The 24,308-nt window shown below is 40.7% G+C and overlaps 1 protein-coding gene across 1 annotated transcript in view; it reads right to left on the reverse strand.

The window, feature by feature from the left end:
- Exoc4 (exocyst complex component 4) overlaps positions 1 to 24,308 on the reverse strand; it is a 735,179-nt gene that overhangs the window by 169,232 nt on the left and 541,639 nt on the right. The window contains exon 12 of the mRNA XM_021164590.3: positions 257 to 393. Coding sequence (XP_021020249.1) covers positions 257 to 393 — 137 coding nt within the window. The remainder of the gene's footprint in view (positions 1 to 256; positions 394 to 24,308) is intronic.

Below are 24,308 nucleotides of genomic sequence, written 5' to 3' on the forward strand. Positions count from 1 at the left end.
AGGCCGTGATGTTCCTATTATTGGGTTTCCATGTGAAGTGCTATGATCTTGCCATGAGCTCCAGATGATCTGTTGAACCCAGAAAAAAGAAATCTGAGGCCTAACAGGTTTCAAGTTCATACCAGAGTTTTTCTCCCTTCAACTGATGCTAAAAGGATAGGTGTAACTGTCCTTTTCTGACAGTAGGCAGGCTTCAGATCATATCAGTAGGAATGCGTTTGTAAACACCCAGTCAGCATCCCCACTAGTGCCCTACCTGTAGGCTGTGGAGCACGTGTCCTTGTACTCCTGGAGCTTCACACACACCATGTTGAGGAACTGATCTGAATATGCACTCAAGTCATGCATAAGGTTCATGAGGTCTTGTACTGTCTTCTCCACGATGATTGTGCTCTGGAAAGCAATACAAAGGAGAAGACACAGAAAACATGAGATGTTTATTTAGAAATAATGTACAAGGACAACTGAAAGGATGTGATAGCACTTGACTTTTCTGAGGGTTTGTGGCATCTAAAAATATGGATTAAAATCAACAACCAAATAAATATATTACACAGAGCTAGTCTTTCAAAGATCTGAAAGGCATTTTCACAGAAATGACACAGGATAGGAATTTTTCAAAAGATTTTGTGGACTTCACGGCATCTACAGATATTTCTGTATCTGATTATTTTTTTATTCTTTTTTTTTTTAATGGTGCTGTGGATGGAAACCAGGATTTTGCACTCTTTCCCTGAGCAACATCCCCATTCCTTGCTGTTTTTGAGACTGAGTTTTGCTATGTAGCTCAGGTAGGCATTGAACTCATGAGACAGCCCAGAATGGCTTAAATTAATGACCCTCCTGCCTTCATTTCCCAAGTTCTGGGATTATAGGCTCCTGTTACCACTATTGGAACTTCTTTTTGGTTTTAAGAAAGAGTGTTCATAGTGAATAGAAGCCTTATTTACCATCTTTGAGATTTATTACTACTTGAGTACAGATCTCCTAAAGGCAGGGAAAAGAAAAAGGCTTCCATGGTTTATTTTAAATTTCAAAACCACCACTGAATTAAGAACAACAAGTAACATTTGGGTCATCTCTTACAGCCTGCAGGGCGTCTGCAGCATGTGTTGTATCATTTGAAATCACACAATACTCATGGTTATCATGAGTTTATAGGGGTCTTACAAGTACAGGACACAACACTGAGCACGTCACTTGCTTCAACTTAGTTAACCCTTTCAGCACTCCTGCAATTATTGTCAGTGAAGAGAGGAGTAAACAGGCTGAGAAAGAAGAGACAGGAAAGCAAGGGCCCAGGCTCTGCTCATTTTACCTCCTACTCTGCTTTAGCACTGGCCCTGAGTTTTGACCACATCCCATTATTTTCTGTGAGTTCACTGTGCTTCTCACTTATATCTATTACCATAACAACAAAAGGAGATAGCCAACTCCCAGAGAAAGGCTACTTTTGCTCACTTTGGAGGTTTCCATTCACAACTTCCTGGCTGGGTTGTTTTTAGCCTGTGCTAAGGTTGCACACGATGGTGGAATCACATGGTGAAACTAAACTGCTCAAGGCATGGCTGGAGCCTAAGAAAAGAGATTGCTGCTGGGCTCTACAGTCTCCTGCAAGGACATGCCCCCAGTGGACAGAAGACAGCCCATTCTACCTGACTCTTAAAGCTTCAGCAGCCTTCAATAGCTCTTTTCAGAGGAAGGCTCTTGAGGGCCAAATGATGGCACAGTTGTCAGCATAGGTGAAGAAGGGCACACATAGACTATGACTTTATTGAAACAAAGAACTTCCAAACTTAAAAATAATAAAACCATCTCAAGACTAGAGCACTATGCAGCAAGTTAGTGTTGCTTCTGAAAAGAGGAACATTCAATAACTTCTAAATCTTTGAGAAAAGACTCAGTTTTTTTTTAAACCATTATTTCATGACTCTTGCAACAAGAGCAGAATTACACACTGAAGTAAATATTAATCGCATGCCTACCAGCCTAGAATCCTTTGGTCAATAAAGAGTTTGCTATTTATTAGAATAAAATCACACAGGCTAAAGCAGAGTTAGCCATAAAAGTAAATATTAAAAAATACCTTTTACAGTCTCACAGTGACCTAGGAAAGAATCAAAGAAGCATTTTATTATGCTTAAAGATACACCATGGAGACAGGATTTTAGACAATTTTTCCCTGAAAATAAAAAGATCAGATCAAAGTAAATACATGGAGGATTAGCTTGACTTATGAGCTACAGTTGTATGCTTATTTGAGATGATTTGGTGGTAGAGGCTTCTCCCTCCTATGCCTGCCCCTCCCTCCCCTTCCCATTCCTACTGAAATAATTAGAAGGAGAGAAGAAAGGAACATTATATTATGTAAGGCAAACCTCACAGGAAACCAAATTACAGTCTCTATAGAATCCTCACAAGTTCAACTTCCTTTTCTGTATTGATTTTGAGATTAAAGCACTGCAGCTTCACCCTGATCTATAATCCCATTCCTCTGTATTTGTGTGTGACTGACAGGAATTGATTCTGCCCGGCTACATGTCCCCACGTTAAGCATCTAAAATCCTCATCCCAATTCAGAACACAAGATATGCTACAAAATGTGGACAGCAATTAATAAAGCAGAGAGGAGCTCAGCCACCCTCACAAAGCCTGCTGCAATTCTAAAGCAGTGTAAGACGAACACGAGGAGATTACTCTGATCATTAGGAGAAAGGGCCTGGCTCTGTCCTCAATTACACGATTGATAATCAGCTTCGGGGAGCTTGGGTAGCCCCTTCCTTTACTATGACTCAATTTAGTCCACTAATAACAAGGGTAATTTGACTGCTCCTTTATTGGCCCTCTGACTCACGTATTCAATCTGTGCATTGGTACTCTGACACTGGCTGAATTAGTAGTGTGTAGCTGTTCTCAGGCTTCTGCAGGTGTGTCTGGCCTTCACAACTAGATCATCAGCTTCTCAAAGCGCTGACATGCCCCTTTTCCTCTTATTCATCTCCCATCCTTCCTTTCACTTCCTCATCACGTGGCAGCATCTTCAGAACTAATAAAGGATGCTCACAGAGGAAATGTAAAATCTTCTCACTGAAAGTCACATAGGCAAGGGATGTGGGAAACAGGCACCTGCAGCTTGCAATCTCTTTGGGTGAGGGGGGTTTGTTCTCTATCTACTGCAGTGCGTTTGGGTAATAAGAATGGAACTGACAGTTTGGAGGGGAAAGGATGACTGAATAGTCTCTGGAGGTGGAGGTTTTGGAGGGGAGCAGGAAATACCAGCAGGGACTAACGAGAAAGGCACAATTTAATTCCAATGGCTGTGCTCGACATGGCCCCTATGTGATGCTATATGATTACATACAATTTCCAAGCTATTTGGTTGGTTTACCTTGTCACCGCAGCACTCTGGATAATCAATCACTACGTTCTCTTCAAGGAAAATGAAACTGCACTCTGCAAAATGATGGGAATTTTTATGGGGAAAAAGGTCTACCTTTTCCAAGAAGTTACAACAGTTTCCAAATCAGTGGTCCTGACAGATAAACGCTGGAAACATTAAATCTCAACAAGGCCAATCCTGGTTTTATTTGTTTGATTTTTGGTTCAAGCATCGTCACAGCTTTACTGGTGCAGTATTAATTTAGAAGACTGTGAGTGTGAGCATAAGGACTTCATAATAAGTAAAAGTGATTTTATTCATTATAATTGCTATTAAACACATTTAAAGGGATTTATATTTGTTTAGAAACAGCTAAGTTCACAGTTCTTCATTAGCAGGTAATGAAGTCTGGGCATGGCAAAAAACAAGGGGAAAAAAGATCCCCAGACAGCGAATGCAATGAGAAGCTGTTCTGAAACATCAACAGCTGGAGTTCTCACAGGGATACAAGAGTGCCCAACGTGCTGGGGCGGGGCTGGAGCGGGGCTGGGGCGGGGCTGGGGCGGAGTATGTATAAGAACTCTTGCCCCGCATGAAGGTGATCCTAGAGTGGATCCTAATCAATGCACAGACAAACAACCCTTATGAATGGAGAGTATTGTTGGTTTCGTTTGGTTTTGTTTGAGACCCAACCACTGTTTGCCAATATTGGGCTTCATAAAATAAATATAAACATTATATTATAGAAAGTTGGCTCCATACTCAAATGCTTTCGAAAATGATAAGATAAAGAAAACTGAAATTGTTTCTATACTGGGAGACTTGAAAGCCTTCATACATTAGTGCTACAGTGAATCTTTGGGAAAGGACTGTAGAGGCTATCTTTATTCTTATTAATGGACTTTTAAAAAGCCCTCAAAACATAGAAACATTTGGCATAGACCATCCCTTTACATTTGCTGAAAATGTATTTGTAAGGATATTTCCTACAGCAAGTAGGCCTCACGACATGCTTGGACATGCAGAGGAGAATTTTAGGGCTTCTTTTCCCATCTATGCATTTCTCTTCCTATAATACAAACCTGTTTAATTTTGGCTCCTCTACTGCCCTAGGCTTCTCTCCGGTTTCATGCACATCCTTTGCTTAACCATACTAGGTTACTATCTCACACTTGCATCCAGCTAACCCCCTGCCTCTATGCCTTCATGCCAGTAGATCTTTCTGTCTACAATGCTCTTCCTGTCATGAATCCCTTTCTTGATGCGTTAGCACATGTGTTACCCACTTTAAGTGTCTTCTTCTGTGGGTTCTGATAATCACTGGTTCCCTTGGCTATCTCATCCACTAGACTGTAATTTTAAAAAAATAAAGTCAATGACCATTCCCTCATATCACTAACACTGGGCCTGTATAGCTAACGCAATGTAGGTTATTTATAAATTGTATTCAGTGAAGTAATACATGGTACTTTCAGAAGGGGGGAGCAAAACCAAAATCAAACCCCCACATGAATAATCATTGATGAGATCAGCTAGAGTAGTAGCCTCCCTGAGGGAGGTAGACTCTGATAGGGAAACACAGGGTCCTTAGTAGCCTCCCTGAGGGAGGTAGACTCTGATAGGGAAACAAAGGGTCCTAAGGTGCCGGATAGGTTTGGAATGGGTAGCTACTGCATGACTAAAAGCATGAACAGTCTTCGAACTTAAGATGACTACTGTTTACGATGTGAAGCTTAACAGAATAGGAAACAGTTTTAAGTTACATTTGATCATGTCTCTCACTGCCTTCAAACTTTGTAGTGGCTAGGTTGGTGTTCTTCTAATAATGCAAAAGGCCCTTTAGATGGCTTCCATTTTTCATCTCTAGCTTCCTACCACCCCCACCCCAATCTGTAAGGTTAAGCTATGGTGGAATCCTTTCAATCACCCATAGCTATTTCAGGGTCTTATTATTGCCTAAAATGCTCTGTCCCCTGTCCCCTTTGTCTGGAAACCATTTTCTTATCTTTCCAAGCTGAGGGAAGACATTTTCCCTTCCCTGCTGGAAGATTCTTTCTTAGCCCACACTGAGAGGGGAGAGGGCTTCCTGCTAAAAACAGCGAGAACATCTTAAATTGGTTTTCTATAATATTTCCATGTTTTTAATTGTTCTCCCAATGGTCCATAAGATTTCTGAAGAGACAGGATATATATAGGACCTGACACACAAAAGGTGCTTAGTAAGCTCTGTAACTCCTGTCTATACAATGGTTTCCTTCAGTCCTTACTGAGGAAGGAGGATGACAAGTAGGTAATTGAAGATGTACTCTGAAGTTTGTTTCTCAATAAAAACATCTTATACCTACAGCAAAACCAGGAAATGACCAACAACAAAAAGCTGACCACTCAAAGAGGAATGATAAGTAAAGTCGTAATACAATGTGACGCTGCAGAGCAAGGCAAGGTAAAAGACCTATGGAGTAACAGACTAGTAGTACACTTGAACAGTCTCAGGGATCAAGAGCCTGGAGAAACTGTGGAATGGAAGTGGGCATTTACAGAAGTGTTTCACATCTGATTTGATGGGGAGAAGAAGCTCAGGATTAAAGGTCATCAGTAGCTACACTGTTAGGATGGAAGCCATTTGTGCTAGACGTGTGTGTGTGTGTGTGTGTGTGTGTGTGTGTGTGTGTGTGTGTGTGAAATCTGCTTGGTGGTGCATGGCAGATGGTAAACTTCAGATTTAAACTGTTCTATCCACTTACTGCATAAACAAACAGATACTCCTTCAGAAAGTTCTAAGATTGGTCCGCCCCTCGCAATGCCTTTCTCAGCATCCTGTTTTAATGGCCTTTGCGTTTTCTAAATGTGAGGGTACAACACAATTACTGAAACTATTACTGCTGGCCACCAGGTAAGAGCTGTCTAGAGAAGATCAAAGAAATTTAACTAATTCATTAAATAGAAAACTATCTTTTCTGTGTGTGACACTGGTCTAACTGAAGATTCAAGGACAAAAAAGGACAGGATTCCTGCCTACTAGCAATTATGGATGAATAAATAAGTTTATCTAAAATACAGCAGAGGCATAGAAAAAGTTAATGGTGCTGAGGCAGATGGTTGGACAGTGTTAAGAAAGAAGGATTTGCACCTGAATTGAGTGCCAAAATAAGAGTTTTTATAGGCTGAACAAGAGTGCTAGCAAAGACCTTGAGGCTAGTGAAACAGTGTGTATATGAACTAAAACTGGACTCAAGCAACTGAGTGGTCCTTTGTGATGGGGAGGAGGGAAGAGCGGAGAGTGGATGTGTCAGAAGAGCAGGCTGAGAGGCAGTCAGAAGCCAAATCTTTTATGAAGAATATGTGTATAGAGGACAGAACATTTTGAAAATCTCTTTTCCAAAAACAAGATGCAGCAAATGAATCCATTTTGATGTCACTAATGACCTGATACCTACTTTAAATGTAGATCTACAGTGTAGTCAAAGAGAAGCATTCTGAAGCTCCTTCTGCAGGCCAAAAAATTAAGCAGGATTTATAACTGCCTCAGAAAAAATGATATAAAAATTTGGAGAATCAGAAAATACTAGATTTCTTTAGAATTCATGTAAGTAATTACACAAGCTTATTTGCTCTTTAACACCTTGGAGAATGAGACTGAGATGGCTCAGCCTGATGACCTCAGTTTGATTCCTTCTTACCTTCTAAGGAGTCCTGTTCTGATTAATAACGTGCTCAGGGACTAGCTAGCTGGAGCTGGAGTTTCAAAACATAACTCCTTAATTATGGATGCTATTCCTTTTTTTTTTATTACAAACATTTCAAATGCTATCTCGAAAGTTCCCTATTACCGCCCCCCCCCCCTCCGCTCCCCTACCTACCCACTCCTGCTTCTTGGCCCTGGCATTCCCCTGTACTGGGGCATATAAAGTTTGCAATACCAAGAGGCCTCTCTTCCCAGTGGAAAGTGATGGCTGACTAGGACATCTTCTGCTACATATGCAGCTAGAGATACGAGCTCTGGGGGCACTGGCTAGTTCATAATGTTGTTCCACCTATAGGGTTGCAGACCCCTTCAGCACCTTGGGTGCTTTCTTTAGCTTCTCCATTGGGGGCCCTGTGTTCCATTTTATAGATGACTGTGAGCATCCACTTCTGTATTTGCCAGGTACTGGCATAGCCTCATATGAGACAGCTATAACAGGGTCTCTTCAACAAAATCTTTCTGGCATATGCTATACTGTCTGGGTTTGGTGGCTGATTATGGGATGGATCCCTGGGTGGGGTAGTCTCTGGATAGTCCAACAGATGCTATTCCTAACTTCTTGTTTGACTTTTAGTATTTCTAGAGTAGATGTTTCTCAAGTGCAACTGTTCTGGAGTATGGAAGTGCAATGCTATAAGTATGCTGTAATCACTGTAAATAAATTCATCTGAGATGAATAGAAGAGGCCATAGATTCAACTTTGAAAGCATATGGAAAACTGATCGTGATATTTGGAATAATTTAAATCTGTGCCATGACCTTGGCTTCATGATTAAAGTGAGAAGGCAGCATAGGAAAATGAAATACTATGTTTTACATTAGTAATTGTTTTTGAGAAAATAACAGCAGATCACATTTCATTATTCTCGTATATCAATATAATTTTATTTTGTTAGATGATATCTAGGGGAATAGTATAGAAGAAGCTGCTGACTGATCTTGATTTCTCAGTCATAAGAATCACAGTCACTATGAGATACCTATACAAGTAACACCCTGAGGCCTCTTGATTATTTACTTTACATGAACTCTTCCTCTTAGGAAACGACAACAGGTCAACCCTGGCCAGTGCTATTAGCTTAGACCTCCCATGCTACTGAAGTAGTTTATACTTAGAGAAGACCATCGACAAAATATCATTATAATAAAACATGTACTGTACCAGCATTTTCACGTCAAACAAAATAAAACACCAAAATAGCACCAACAAAAACCAGAGGTAAGGAAAAAGTGCTGAGGAAGCGGGTAAGCAAGAACACTGGACAGTAAACAACAAGGCGGGGTTACTCCAGCCCTCCCCCCACCCCCACTCCCCAGGAGACAGGAGAACCTGGAGGGTTTCCTCCAGTCATCAGTGTCCTTCACAGCTGGGTATAGCTAAACATTCTGCCCTAAGGGCTTACTATTCCACAGTCTACAGCGGAAACAAATACATTTTGGAAATCCCCTTGTTATTAGTTTCTTAACACAACAAATACTGGCTTTCTTAAAGCTAACTTATTCAAAAGGAAATAATAAAGCAGCTGACTTGCTGCAAGAGCAAAAAGACTTGAAAGGGAACCGTCCAGACACATCTGTAGAGAACAGAGATCCTGAAAGACAAATTCTGACCCTTAGAGCTCTTCAGTGCCAAGATGAGGATTCCTTTCTCTTAATATGGAAATAACTACACTGTAAATACAATTCATGTTAAGGTAAACGTAAGGGTTGTAAGATGGACAAACTATCTTTCACCATCCAGTACTCACTGATATGGCGTCGGTTACGTGGCAGGCACTATCACCACACTATGCTGTAGGATGTAGCAGTACCACAGTACACACACAGGCACACAGATTTCCTATCTTCTTGAGGTTTAACTTTTAAAGAAAAATTTGAAACAAACCATAAGATTATAGTGAACCCTACACACATTATATGCATTATCTTATTTAACTCATGGTAATCTTATTTAGGCACCAACGAGGTACATATTAACATTCTATTTTACAGATGGAAAAACTGAGGTGCTAGGTTCTACAAGGAACACAAACACACGAATACAAAGTAATAGTTCCATCTAATATTTGAGCTCAACCAGCCCATCTTCTAATCACTGTTTGTGTTGCTTCTACCGAACTGTAAATGATGGGCTAATGTCTTTGGTAGTCTATGGTGCAATGTTCAGCAAGGTCAAGATGACTGATGGATGCTTGCAGAAGGTTTATACAACATTTACAATTGTTATAGTGATGGATTTGGTGAGGCCAGGTTTTCAGCACGCTGTGAACACAGGGTGAGGAGAGGGAAGAGAGACAGTTCACTGGAATCGTGTCATGAAGGAAGGTGTGACATACGCAACTCAGTAGGTACACAGGATAGACAGGAAGGCTCATCAGTTGGATGTTCTGTTTGGCCAGCCTTCTGGAGGCATGGACCTTCAATGCCATTAGCCCAAGGTCTATTTATGGATACCTCAAGTCCTCTGTTAAGCCTTCTTTTCTCTTTTTATTTTTTCCCAAAGCATTTTAATTCACCAGGAATTGATACCTAAGATGAAAGGACAAGACTGGAAGGGCACAGGACTAAGATTTCTTCAAACTGGGTCTTAGCATAATTTCCCCTGTGCTGCTATCAGCATAACCACAACGTTTTCTAACACTACTCTTCCTGTTCCTGAGAACACCCAACACTGTAAATATCTCATGTAAGATCCTAACAGATTGTGAGAAAGTAGAACAGTCATTAGCTTCCCCATTTTATAGCAAGTCTAACACTCAAAGCAGTTTACAGTTAGAAGGTTTGCAGAGGATGCCAGAACATCAAGCTACCACCAAAGGTGCTGGGATATGCTTTTATTTCTTTACATTTCTTACATTCTCAAGCCACTGTGACTAAACTATGTCATGTAATCACTCGATCCTGTTCCTTAAGGTAGCAACATTATTCAAACATTTTATGTGACTTTTGTCCTTTTAAAGATTAAACATTCTCAACCATTTCTGTTAGGGCCAACTAACAGAACCAAGAATTTAGAGCAGATCTTTTACTGTTCTTGTGTTAGCAGAGGTAGGATGCTCAGCAGGAGGTTCCAGTGTCTTACAACAGGACACGATTCATTAGGGAAGAGTTGCAAATATATAAATCAACATGTCAGAGGAGGAAGACAGGGTGGCCCCAATGGGAGATGCATACAACATAGAAATTTGTTCCACTCTGTGCAGGCTCACCTGTCTTTGGTGGCTCACACCATATAATAATCAATTATGCTGACAAGCTTCTCTACAAATCATTTCAGCCTGGGTTACTTGGGTACCTCTGAGGTGAGCTCTGGAGTCCTCTGAGGAGGAGGAGGAATGCGAAGCTTGGCTTCCAGTAAAAATGGAACATATGGACCTGTTCAGGGCAGAGAGTATGTGAGCAAGTGTGCAATCATCCACACATGCAAGGGGAAATGCGTTCAAAAGAAGACTACAACCCAAATCTGCTCCATTCTAGGAGTGAGAACATCTGAGGAGGAATGACTTCTAATGTTGATTCTCATAAAAAAAAAAAAAAAAAAAATCTGGCAGTTGTAACCCAGCATTCTAGCTCATTCTAGGAACAAACTTAACTACTCTATGTGACCTTTCCATGTTGGACAAGCTGGAATGTGTTGCAGGCACCCCAAAACTGAAAGACTAGCCAACAGGAGAGCTGGGCTCCTAACATGATTTTTCTGTTGACAGACTTGGGAGAGTTGAGTGAGTCTTTGTCCCTTTCTTCATTTGCAAGGAATAGGATATTCTTCATGACATCTCCAGCCACCCATGGTAACAGAAACGTTGGTTTTTAGGTCACCTTCTAAGTTTTCGGCCCACATCAATCAGGCTTCTCTTTGTTAGGCTTTAGCTACTGGAGTGCATTATTTGTGAGGAAATGGACCAAAAATGAGCTTGGAAATCCCCATGATGCATTCCAATGAACTAAACTCCAGGGCATCCTGCCAAAGCTAGTGTGAAAAGAACAGTAATAGAACCACCTACACACTGCCCAGGGAGGCAGCTCTCCTACCATGCATAAGAATAGTAAGTGCTTAAAACCCAGAATATTGAGCCTTTGAAGTACTTCCTTCTTAGACAGTCTTCACATAGGAAACACCTACACCCTGGGAAAGACATAGCCAACACTTAGAATGTACAATGCTTTCTAGACAGTGGGATTTCACTAATTAGAAAAAAAGGTAGATAAACAGAGATCTAACCTTTTATCTTATTAAGTAAAGAGAAACTCCTTCATTCTTAAAACAAGATAAAAGATAAAAATCTGTAATATCACTGTTTTTAAAGGTGTGAATGTTTTAATGCCCCAAATAGGAAGAATAATGCCCGAGGAAGTAGATTAACACTCTCTCTCTCTCTCACCTTCACTCACTGATTTTTCTGTGGCTCACACTTGGATGGAAAGGCCTAATTAGTGACCTGGCCACCGGGCGCCATCATGGCTACAGAGGTAAGGTTCAGGCATCAGTAGCACTCTCTGCAGACACTGTGTCTCAGAGGACATGCGTCTAAGCACAAAGCTCAAATACTGGTTTTGAGTGTTTTTAACATGGACTTTTAAGCCACCATGATGCTAACCTAGGTTTCATGTTTCCACCACTCCTCACTAGACAGAACATGAGAAAGGAAACAGACTCAGTTCAAAAGTAGGAGATGTAAAATGCACAAAGACTCAGCTGTCATTATTTTGTCTTTGGTTTGCTAAGTACAAATATTTAAAAATACAACATTAGCACAAGATTCAAATGCATTAAATGAAATTGTTCAGCAGCCTTTTACTGTGGGGAACTTAGGAGGAGGCACTTTGAGAACATGCACATATAATTTGGAAAGAAAATTCTAATGATTCATAAAATTACCATGGTTCCCATGTAGCTGAGAACAATAGAACCCACAGCAAAATACAGACTGAGCATTCAAATCATTATAATGGCCTTTCATTTTTTCTTTTAAACTCCCTGCTCCTGTTATCACTTGAATTATTTTTTTAAATGAAAAGTAGAATGCCCTCGCAGCCCATTTTCTCCTCTTATTGTTTCTCTTTTCTCCTAAGAATGAGGTAAAATTAAGAGCCTGGATCACTGGAGATTTCCAGATGGGCAGACAAACGAGTGCTCTGGCCCCGGACTTCCTCTTTTCATAGACACAGACACCCATCCCGCACTCTGTCTCCATGGCATTTGTGCAAAGCACATTTGATTTAGAATAAGTACCTTAAATTTGTGACAACTGAATTTCTTCCTTTAGTAAAAACTAAAATTGATTTAATTGCTGAAATCAAAATGAGAATTTTCTAAGCATTTTGAGAAATGTTCCTTTAGGGATTAGAGTGTAGCTTAGAGCCTGCCTGCCTAGCACACATGAGGGTCTGAGTTCAACACTTAGATGTGGGGGTGGGGTGAGGGGGAGTCAAAGATAAAATAGTCTTTATTTCCCTAGTACAGATATTTGAAAGAAAATACTAAAGTTCATGTTATAGATTTTAATTTTTGTGATGTATTCTGAAGTATAACCCTTTTTCCTTCTTATCTGTCTCCATTCCCAGTGGCTACATTTTTTAAAAAGAATTTTATTTCTTTTTCCACTAGCCCCCAATAGTTCTTATTCTGTTACAACCTTAGGCAGTTTCTCTCTTCTTTGATTTACACACATTTCATAATACTGTCCTCGACTTTTACTACTCAGTAATCTGGTGGACAGGAGAACAACTGCCAAGTATTTATTCATGTTACTTGAGACAAAGTCTCATTACATAGACCAGCTGGCCTTGAACTCATAATTTCCTGTCCTGGTGCTGAAGCTGTATGTATGAGCCATTGCACCCAGCTAACAAGTACTTACTTCATTAAATAAATATGCACATATTGCTTACTGTAGCACTGAAAATTTTCTAGGTATTTCTAAACTTAACTTATCTCTCATAATAATCCTATGAAGTAAAGACACTCAATCTATATATGGATAATGAGACTAAGACTAAAAGGAGTCAGTAAGGAGCTAAAGATAACTAGTAGTGAAAGACCCACAACGTGAGGACTCCCCCACGTTCTGACTCAGGAGAGGCGATACCCCAAATCACACAAGAAACGGTCTTGCTGCAACTGCAAGAGGATTTTTATTCGAGAGCGTTCTCGGGCCCATGGTCATACACCACGCAGGGGTAGAGGACCATGGCGCACCGAGTAGCTGTATAAGGGGGTATTTAAAGGAAGAAACCACAACTCAAGGAAGTGGGGAGGGCGTTGTTGGAAAAATACCAAAGATACCAGTTAAGAGTCACAAGGAAGTGTAAAGTCACAAGAGTCACAGAGAATACCTGGTAATTGTTTTGGTTAACTCTCAGTTTCTAAGAGCCCCTAACAATAGCACATTTGCATGGCAGTTTCCGGCATTGGTCAGGGTGACTTTCTTTGAATGAACACTCTTTGAACCCAGGAAGCAGGTAGGTGGAGGAAGGAATGTAGCTATCAAGGTATGATTAGCATACCTTGGAGCAATGAGTCACAAAGGTTACATTCCCAAGCCTCGACCTAAAGGCCTAGAATTTTGTTACTTCTTCATTAGGTGTGGAGCCACATTAAAAGTCATTTAGTCTGTCTCCAACACCCTTGATCTTAACTACTGCAAGGCAAAGGCTTTGAAGCAGTTGGTAGTAATGGGAGGTAGATGCAGAGAAATAGATGGCTGATTCATTGGGGACAAAAAGGAAAGAGAGCCAGGTCAGAACATGAACATGAATTCAGAGCAAAAATCTGGGTCTAATGGTTACTAGAATCAAGCACCAAGGAAACTTATGGTAGATATAGCTGTCTTGGGTAGAGAATCTTGACATCTTGAAGAGAAATGGTAACTGGGGTGGCTCGAGTTCATGACAACTGGTAGGAACAGAGACAAGCATGGCTGGTTGTGTGCTGACAGCCATCTGATAGCTGGGTCTCCTAGAGTTGGAAGAGTCTTAACTTGTGTTCTCTGGCTTTGGTTATATAAGCAGTTCTAATATGGTGGATTTTAAACAGCCAATGTGACATCATTGAACTAAGACCTGGGAATAAAACAGTACCATGGGTAGTGATTGGGTGGGAGCCACAATAGATGCAGATAACTTCAAGAGCAGGGGTTAGTACAGTCTAATGGAGTAATTATATCTGATTAATTCACACTTATTATCATTGCTGTTGATGTCAGTGATTTTATTTTTCATTAATTGCTTTCTTTACTAATCAGCTCACAATATTTCTGAGAATATTAGACACAGATCTTGGTAGGGGAGGCTGGAGTATGACTAAAATACACCCTGTACTAGTTTCTTTCCTCATTGTTGTGGCCAAACAGCTGCCAAGAACCAACCTAAAGGAGGAGAGGCTGAATCTGGCTCATGGTTTGAAGGCGCATAGTTGACGTAGTGAGAAGAGCATACTGCTTGCTAACATCTCAATGGATCAGGAATTCCACAAAGAATAGAAATCCCCATATTCAAATGTCTTTCCCATTTTTTTCCCCTTTTTTTCTAGTCAAGGACCACAGCCCAGGGTGTGGCCCAGAGCTACACCTCACTAATGGTCTATTTTTCCTTTGTTACATTAACTAAATGTAAGCACATCATTTTCCCTTTCTCTTGCCTCTGGTAATCTCTGCTATACCCTTCCCTTAAGTTTTTTAGTCCAAACAAGTAAACAATGAGAATCAACCATCACCACCACAGAGAGCAGATTTGAGATACTTCATAAAGCATCATATTTATAGTGAGTCAAGATGATAAAACTACATAGAAGAAAAAATATGACTGGGAAATTTAGTGACGGTAATTTATGTAAAACATTGGACACAGCATTGAGAACACTTTCATGGCAAGCTCTGAGACAGATAAAGTAAACCACAGAAGCTATCTAGTGACAGTAGAAGTGGACAGTGTGCCGAATGTATTCAAGTTTCCCAAGTCAAGGCCGGGGTCCAGCACCAGCATGGTCAGGCAAGACTTTCACACTCCATGAATTTTCATAACCCCTATTTCATGAGGTCTGAGTATCACTTGAGTATAAAGAGATGCAGGGAGGTATATGTGAGAGGGGAAAATCTTAATGGAGAAAATTCTGCCTATTTTTTCTGTTGCTTAAGATTTTATTTGAAAATGAGTCCATTAAGGAAGATACATTAAAATATTTTTGACCTGCAGTTCTTTCTGTAGTTTTTACTGAGTCCAATGCAATGGGGAATTTATGTATAAAGCACTTATCAAATGTTGGACAGAAAGATTAGGGCAAGGTCCATAGCATTACTCTAAACTGCCAAATAACGAACTACTTGCTAATTAACACCTGGACATATGATTATAACTGGCAACTCTACATTGCAGAGTGCCTTAGGTGGAAAAGCTTGCCAGCTTCCAGATCCCAAGTGGCAAGCTGTGGCCTGCAGTGGCGTTGGTTAATCCAGTTCTCACCGTGGTAACTGCACAGCAGAGCCACAGCAGTGCCTCAGCTTGGCTTAGTGGGTGCCAGGAGAGATGGGGGCCCTTTCGGTTGCAGTGAGTGCAGAGCTTCTTTCCTCTGGTGCCCCCACACTGGAGAGTAGGCATTCTCTGTTATAACATTTTAGTTGAAGGAAGGGAGTCTACCTTGCTGCCATATTTCTTATGCTATAGCATGAGTACAAAGAAATGGAATAACTATGTCCAAAGAAAACCCTCTACTAAGCTCTTTTTCTAGAAGAAACATTTAGTACTTCTCAAGCATCTACTACCAGTGAAGCACTGTGTTGAGGAGATGGAAGAATAGAGAAACAAGAGGAGTGTGTGTGTGTGTGTGTGTGTGTGTGTGTGTGAGTGAAAGTGCATGTGTGTGTACACACATGTGAAGGCCAGAGGCTAAAAATGTTTACTCTTCTTCAATGCCCATGCTCCATGTGTTTTTTGGTTTGTTTGTTTAGTTTTTGTTTTTAAGACAGGTTTTCTCACTGAACCTGGAGCCTGCTGGTTAGGCTAGTCTGGCCGACTGGCAAGCACCTGAGACCTTTCTAGCTCTACTTTCCCAACACTGACATTACAGGTACATGTTACAATATCTGGATTTCTTTTATTTTGTTTTCAGAGAGGCAAAGTCAGGCCCTCTTGCTTGCAAGGAAAAGCATCTTACCAATGGGGCCATCTTTCCATGTAAGACTAGTTATTAACACCTTTATTTTTGTGATATTGAACCTAGGGCCTTAGTTATGTTAGGCAGGGGGTGTTTGAGCTACCTACCCTCCTTATCTGCTCATTTACCCACTTTCTTTCTTTCTAATTTTTTAGATGGGGTCTTGCAAGAAGCCCACGTTGTCCTATTACTTGTGATCCTTCTACCATAGGCCCCCAAATAAAAGGATTATTTTCCCACACCACTATACCTGTTTGGAGACTATCTTTTAATACTCTTATAACTCTTCTATAGCAGGAGGTAGAGTATATAGTTAGGTAAAGTAGGGCCATATACTCCTGGTCATTTGATCATCACATACTTCAACTAATGCTGAAGTCAGGGAGCTTCTGAATGGCTAAATTCAGTGTTCAAAGGAATGTAGCTGGCCAGCAGGGGAGTTTACAATGCTCCCCCGCCCCCCAAGGCTCTCCTATGCCAAACTTTGCTCTTTCTACCCACTGTATCTGAAATTACCAAATATCAGGCAAAAACCTTGACCTGAAGAGATGTGACAGTCTAGTTTTAGCCACCTAGAAGATGATAGGAAAGATGTAATTATATACACAATCCATCGAGCTTGGCATGCTTTAAACCAGTACTGCAGGCAAGTTGTCATCCTTGGTAAGTGGTTAGGGAACATCCTACAAAAGCTGAATTTCCCAAGTATGAGCAGGAAGGAAAATGGGGGCAAGTCTTGCATGCTCCTCTTTGGCAATAGGGTCTTCTGAGTCAGGGCATGGGTAGCAGGAAAGAGATGTGGAAAGAGAAATTAATTGCTGTCAGATAAAGAAGGAGTCTAAAGATACATATCAAATTTCTTCCCAAACACCACTAACATGACATTAAAAAAAATTATCTTTTTTCCCCCCCCAAGATACAACCAAGTAAGAACTGGAATGAGAAAACAAAGGCTATTGGATTTTGGAAACTGGAAAGCAGATTAGTAGGCATGTCCCTAACAGACCCAAGGAAATGGAATCCTGTAAGAGTGACCCCCAGCCTTCTATCTCCAGAAAACAGGGCAGAACACCTTTGTGGAGTCAGCTATAAAGGAGAGACCAAAGACATGTGTCTTGGTTAGGGCTTTCATTACTATGAACAGACACCATGATCAAGGCAACTCTTATAAAAGACAACATTTAATTGGGGCTGTCTTACAGATTCAGAGATTCAGTCTGTTATTATCATAGCAGCAGCTTGGCAACATCCAGGCAGGCATGGAATGGGAGAAGCTGAGGGTTCTATATCTTATTCTGAAGGTAACTAGGAGAAGTCTACTGTGTTCCAGGCAGCTAGGAGGAGGATCTCAAAGCCCACCCTCACTTCATCCAACAAGGCTACACCTAATAGTGACACTCCCTGGGCCAAGTAAATTCAAACCACCACTACATGCATATTGGATTAGATCTTTGCAGGTCTATGAACCTCAATTCCCAACTTACAAAGTACAGTCAGGAGGATATGGAAAAGCTAAGGAAATTATATTCTTACTCTGAAGTACAGAACCATCTTCTTTAATCAGCACTATATAGAAGCATTACTTCTCTAGTGTCCTTGGGCAATTTGGTTACTTAACTTACAGAAAACAAAATAAAACACCCTCAAATACATACAAATTTAAAAGAAAAAGCAGTAAGTAAAATGTTATGAACATCCCTTAGAAACATATAGTTATCTATAACGCGCGTGCGCGCGCGCGCACACACACACACACACACACACACACACACACACACACTGTAGGACACAAAGTACAATTTCCCCTTAATGAAATCCATCACGCATTGCTTGGCACTGTACTAAACCTTCTTGTTCTCATTTCATAACTCACTCATCTGTGAGGCACCAAGAACTTCTCTTAGGAAATGGAGGAGGCTTCCCACTGCTATGACACAGGCCACAAGATCTATGCAGTTATGTAAATATGGCAAGATAATATCCTGACAAATAACTCTGCCTTAACTGCTCCATGATGCCGCATGTGAGAGACACCTTCCTTACCCCTGAGAGGACTAAGGAAGGCCCTGGCTCTTCAGGAAAGGAAGAACAGCTCCTTCCTTTGCTGTGGAACCCAGGTCTCTGGGGGAGGGAGTGGAGCTGGTGCTGCCCTAAGCGTAAGGGAGGAGAGTGCTGTAAGCTTTGAAGAGGCTGAAAGGTAGGAACAGAAATATTACTGAACATTTACTAAGTGCTATCATTTCAGGAATAACAATAAAAAACATCATGATTGAATTTACAGAATTTAGAAGGTCCTGCTATTTAACTGTATAAAATAAGAAGCTGAGGTAAAGAAAGGTTAGGCAATGGGCCCTTGGTTACACAGCTGGAAAGTGGCAAGGCCAGAACTTGGACCCTGGTTGTTTGGATCCTACACCCACTGACATAGCCACTCAGAATGGACCTCTTGAGCCTGGGTATGCACGGACCCACAAGAGGACTCTTCCATGGTGCCTTCACAGTGCTGTGTATCATATATGAGGATGTGTGTGATTGCCTGGTGGTAACTGTACACTAAATGGTATGGTATCTCAAAACACTACACAACACTGAAGACAAGCTGTGGTTGAATTTGGCTGGCCCACTGGAGAAACTGCTGGGTAACCAGATCCAGATGTTTTCAAATCAACCAAGGGAACTTGCAAATGAACCTCTCAGCAAAACCTATGATGGACAGGGTGTGCTTTGGTAAAGAATCTGCACATTTCTCTTTTCATTAGACACTGCACGAGTATTGTAAAGCTCTAAAGCTAAGATTCAAATGTAAGTACTGAAGCGCTGGGTATATCAATTAGCTTGACACTGGCAATCATTTCTCAAAGTGTACAAATCATCAGGCTGCACACCTTAACTGTGTACCATTTGTATATAGCTCTTTATTTGTAAATTACTTTTACATAAAGATTAAGGGAGGGGTGAGCCTTCAACTCCCCAGAGGACACAAGCTCTTAAGTGTACAGATGAACAAAAGGGAGTTATATTTTGGAATGATAAAAGTGACAAAAATTAATAGGAGTGTACTAGCAGAGCTGAGAGTCAGTGGAGGAAGAGAGTGTTGTGTCTAGATTACCCAGCTGCCACTGTACGGCTAGCATGTCTGGGCACCCCTCACTAGTAACAAGACAGCCATCTCACCAGCATGACTTCCTCCCAGCATCATCTCTGTCGTCTGCCTCTTCCCACAGCTGTACACAATAGCATACTCCTGGTCATATTCCTAACTCATCTGCCCTTCATCTCTCATCACATCCGAACTTCTAGGTTTTGTTCATCCAAAGGCACAACCAATACTTTATACACACAGCAATCCTTCACCATTCAGTGACAAAGTAGGGGTGACTTTGGAAGAAAAAGGATTTTGCACCCATTTGAATGACTGCAAATTGTTATGCAAGTACTTTCATGAGTTTATACAAATATTACATCTTAAGTCTTTGAACAATGAAACCCAGTAGATTCTTACTGCTTTTAGTTCCTAAATTACAAATATACTGCTTCTTAAAATAATGTTCAGTCAGTGCTGGGCATTATCTCAGTGACAGAGCCCTTGACTAGCATTCACGGGGGAAAAAGTGAACCTGAAAGTCAGAAAGCAAACATTCTCTAGAATACAGAGATCTGATGAAGAATCTGTGGTAAAGTACAAGGGCTTCTCCAATAGGACGTCTCATGTGCAGTCACCAGCATGAGCATGCCGATGAAGAAGGATTCCTGGCACAGAGGCACTGTTCCTATCCCTGTGTTCAAGTTTAAGTTTCCTAGAAGAAAGCTTTGTGATATTCACTTCAGTATGTATCAATGCATCTATTACACTGGCCCGCATGGACTTAGCAACCAGTTATTGGAAATTATCACAGAAGTAGGAGGAAAAGAGGTTCTGATATTTCTTCAAATGCAATAGCTACCTCCATTAAGGATACAGCTCTCCAGGACACAGAATAGGGAGGGGACATAAGAATAACTGATAGGTACTACTACAAAAAAAAAGAAAGAAAAGAAAAGAAAAGAAAAGAAAAGAAAAGAAAAGAAAAGAAAAGAAAAGAAAAGGAGAAAACTTCACGCACTGGAGAGGACCTCCTACTCCACTGTCCAAGGTCATTGAGTATTTGAGGCCATGTGACCATGCTGCCCAGGCCTTAGATTTCTGACCTAAGACTCCGGGTCTCAGGGACCTGAACGTCTGGCCTAATTCCTGTGTTTTCACCTTATAACACGGAAATCATCTAGATCCAGAATGAGCATGAAAACATATGTCCTATATCTGGTACATATAACGACATGGTATTTTCTGTTTTCTAACGTGAGTGTATTATATCTTAATGAGATAAGAGAATGCTTGGAAGTGTAATATTTATATGCAACAGATTAATATTTGGGAAATTATTAAAAACTAATGCTTATTGGAAAAGTTTTGGGGTTAATAATGATGTAATGGTTCCTATCAAGTATCATAAATTAGTGAGAACCCTTAAAGACTTTCTGGTCCAGGAGAGGAAGTATAGAAGAGTAAAAACAACACAGAATCAGAGAAGAGATGGACACTAGATTCTGATCCACCACTCATTAGGTATGATATTTATATAAATTACATAGTTTCCTTCTATGTAAAACAGAAGAAACACCTTATCTTATGGGAGGTAATGGACAAAGTACACAAAGGCAAAAGTTGAAATGCCAACCTAATGAATATTCATTGAAATCATCAAATTATACATTGGAAATCAAATGACCTAATCTGATCAATTTTCTGAGCAAAAAACTACTTGGTCATGCGTCTTTGTACTAGTTCATCACAGCCACACAGTCACTAGAAATGACATCAGAGACATGGCTAGCAATCATCCAAGTATTAATAATTGCCATTATTAATGATGGTAATGAGAGTAAGTCCTCAACATGGGGAGAACATAGCCCAGAGTCAACATGGGAAAATTACATGTATTGATACTACTGATATTACTCTCACTAGACCTAAGGAGAGAAAATTAGCTTAAGGGCTACCTATTACCTTTTTAAGAAATTTGGTTGCTCATACAACTGTTTGGTCAATCTATTATGGCAAATTGTGGATTGTTTCAACTTCCAGTCACTAGCATAGTGTGGCAAAGCTGGGAGTTTATCCAAATAGCAAAGCTATTTCAGACTAGATGGCCTCCTCTAATACAGCCTTAATTTTCTTGGCAAAATGTTTAAATGAAATGAATATACAACTACAAAACAATTACCTGTGTTGCCAAACGACTCAGACTCATAGATCACTGAAGCTCCTGGGCGGCTTTCAGCCTGGTAACTGTTGCTTTAGATGTGAAATTTCAAATGCTTTGACTCATAGGTCTTTGCCCTGCTAAAATTTCTGCATCACCACATGTTAGTAAGATGCAGAATATTTCTAAAACCTTTGTTCAATGCTTGTTTCAGTTCTTAAAAAAGAAACATGTATAGGACTGGGAATGTTTTCCAGCGTTAAAGCACTTGCTTGGCTTGCATGAGGCAATTGGCTTAATCTCTGACACCACAGAAACACTCGTCTGTGTATGTACACACACACACACACACACACATTGAATCCACATGCATATTTACATAAATTTAAAGGGCAACCTTGACTTCTTGTACATATCCTTAAAAAGCTTAGAAACAAGCCATGCATGATTTTCACAGCTGGAAGCAATGAGTGAACTTAACTAAAGGGCATCCTTTCGCAGCAATTAGTATTTCTGTTAGTCAATCAATCAATGCAAGAAATAAAGTGCCCTGGGAATAAAGCCCTTCTTAATGAACTGTTTTTTTTTTTGTTTGTTTTGTTTTGTTTTTTTTAAAGAGAGAAGTAAAAGCCTGAACCACACCAGCCAGTGCTGGTATAGGCTTTGTGTTTACAGGACATTTACAAAGCTATACGCATAAACAACTGCAACCAAATACTTTGTCTTATGGACGGCAATCACCTGAAAATGAGCTTGACCTAGTACAGAACTGAAGAAGAATCCCTGACCCCCCAACCAGGCTCCTTTGCCTTTCTTTCCCTTGACATGAGTGGCCCCTGTCCTTTAAGTTGGTAGGCACTTAAAGAAGATCAAAAGTATCTACTCCAGGAGCTTCTGTTTACCCACACTTGAGAACTGCCAGTGTGGCTGGTGGCAGCTGATGGAGAAATACTGGTGATCGTGGAATTAGTGGAAGGGGATTCTCAGTACCGAGAGGTGAGGGATCTAAAAGCAGGGATGCGCAGAGTCTATGTGAACAGATGACAGTAGAATTTATCTGAGTTACTAAGAGCCCCCTAATTACATATTAATAACCTGCAAGCCAGCGAGTCCGGCTAGATCATGAAATGCTGCATCCTGACTTGAAAAGTTTCATATACTGTCAGGACACAGTGGTATACGATCTATAATGTCTGCAGTTGAGAAGCTGAGGATGAAAGATTGCAAGCTGCCAGTCCAAGCCTCAGCATGAGACTTTATCATAAAAACAAGAACAAATAAAGTATTTTGCATAGGGTATTGCCATTTTGTGGTTCTAAATTAAATAACGAATTATTATTATTATTATTTTTTGTCAGAAAACTGGGAGTCAGGAGAAAAGCAGCCACATCTACTTAGTACTTCCATGCCTTGGCTCTCCACACTGACTTTTTACCTAGTTAATTTTCACCAGTCATCAATACCTCTGTGATGTTATGTCCCTTGGTATGAAAGCCAAAACAGTGGGCACTGAGATATATGCCTACCAAATCTGCCCAAATATAGCCATCTGCACACCTCCTTCTTCCCTCTCACAAACTTCAAAATGAACTCATTGCAGAGTCACCAGAGTGAGTCAGTCTTCCATTGTGAAATAGCACTTTGTAGGACTGGGGAGTCCTGGCTCTTTCCCTTTCTTGGAACTTGTAGTCTGGAGCTCTCGCACACTGTTGGCGTGACTGTATTGAGTGTAGAGATGCTGTGGAAATGAAGCTTAGAATGAGACAGTGAGCTGTCCAACATTAACCAGTCTATGCAGCCAAATGTTCCACCAGCATAGCAACTCTGGGCATGATTTCTGACACACAGTCCACAGCGGAGAGTTGGGATCCTCTCAAGGACACATGGTCTTCTTCTCCTATAAGCTTTAAATGTTTCAGAAGACAAACCATTCCAATAGTGCTCTGTTGCTTCACAACTTTACCCCCACCCCCACCAATCAGCATTGTGCCTGAATATGGGAACGATGGCCAGATTCTGACCTTCTCAAAGGACAAATGGCAATGTCAGAATCTAACAGAGAAATTCCAGATTCATCATAAGGACTTTTCCAGTTTGCATTCTGGCTCTGCTAGAACACTAAACAACTATTTGCTGTATAGTTCTGTATTTTATAGCTTCCTGATATTGATCACTAATTGTACTTAAAAATGCCAGATTATTTTTTATCCAGCATCTTATTTTATTTTGTCACACTCTTATATATTTAAGACATGAAAAAAATGTCATTATTTTCCAACTCCTGAAAGCCAGAGACGAGACGAGCCTCCTCCATTAGGTCATTTGTCCTAGGAGTTTGCGATTTCACTTTCTTAAAAAGCCAACCAACTAACTACTTAAACTTTCCCAAGTGATCAAGGATGGCCTGAAAGAAGCTCACCAGCCCTCGCCTTCATTCCTGGGCTAATGACTCCAAGCCACTATCCTGTGAATAAAACCATTTAGGTCTCCTAACACCAGCTGCAAGTAGGAAATTAAAACAAATGGAAAGTCAGGCACTGCAGCAGTTCCAGTGTGGGTACCAGCATCCGAGAGAGGCTCATCCATTAACCAAACAGCAGCACTTTCAAGCCCAGTGGGGCCAGTGGCTCCCTGCTGAGAAACAGAAATTAACTTTGCAAGGAGATAATTCATCTTTATTTGGCTGTCATATTGAGAAAAGCTCTCTGGGTGAGATGGTAGGAAAAGAGGGAGCAAAGCCCCTGACTCCACAGCCTCATGTAAAACAAAAGCTCATCAGGAGCCAGGTGG

Source organism: Mus caroli, unplaced genomic scaffold (genome assembly GCF_978045245.1).
Source record: "Mus caroli unplaced genomic scaffold, Mus_caroli_1 scaffold_7, whole genome shotgun sequence".
NCBI lineage: Eukaryota > Metazoa > Chordata > Mammalia > Rodentia > Muridae > Mus > Mus caroli.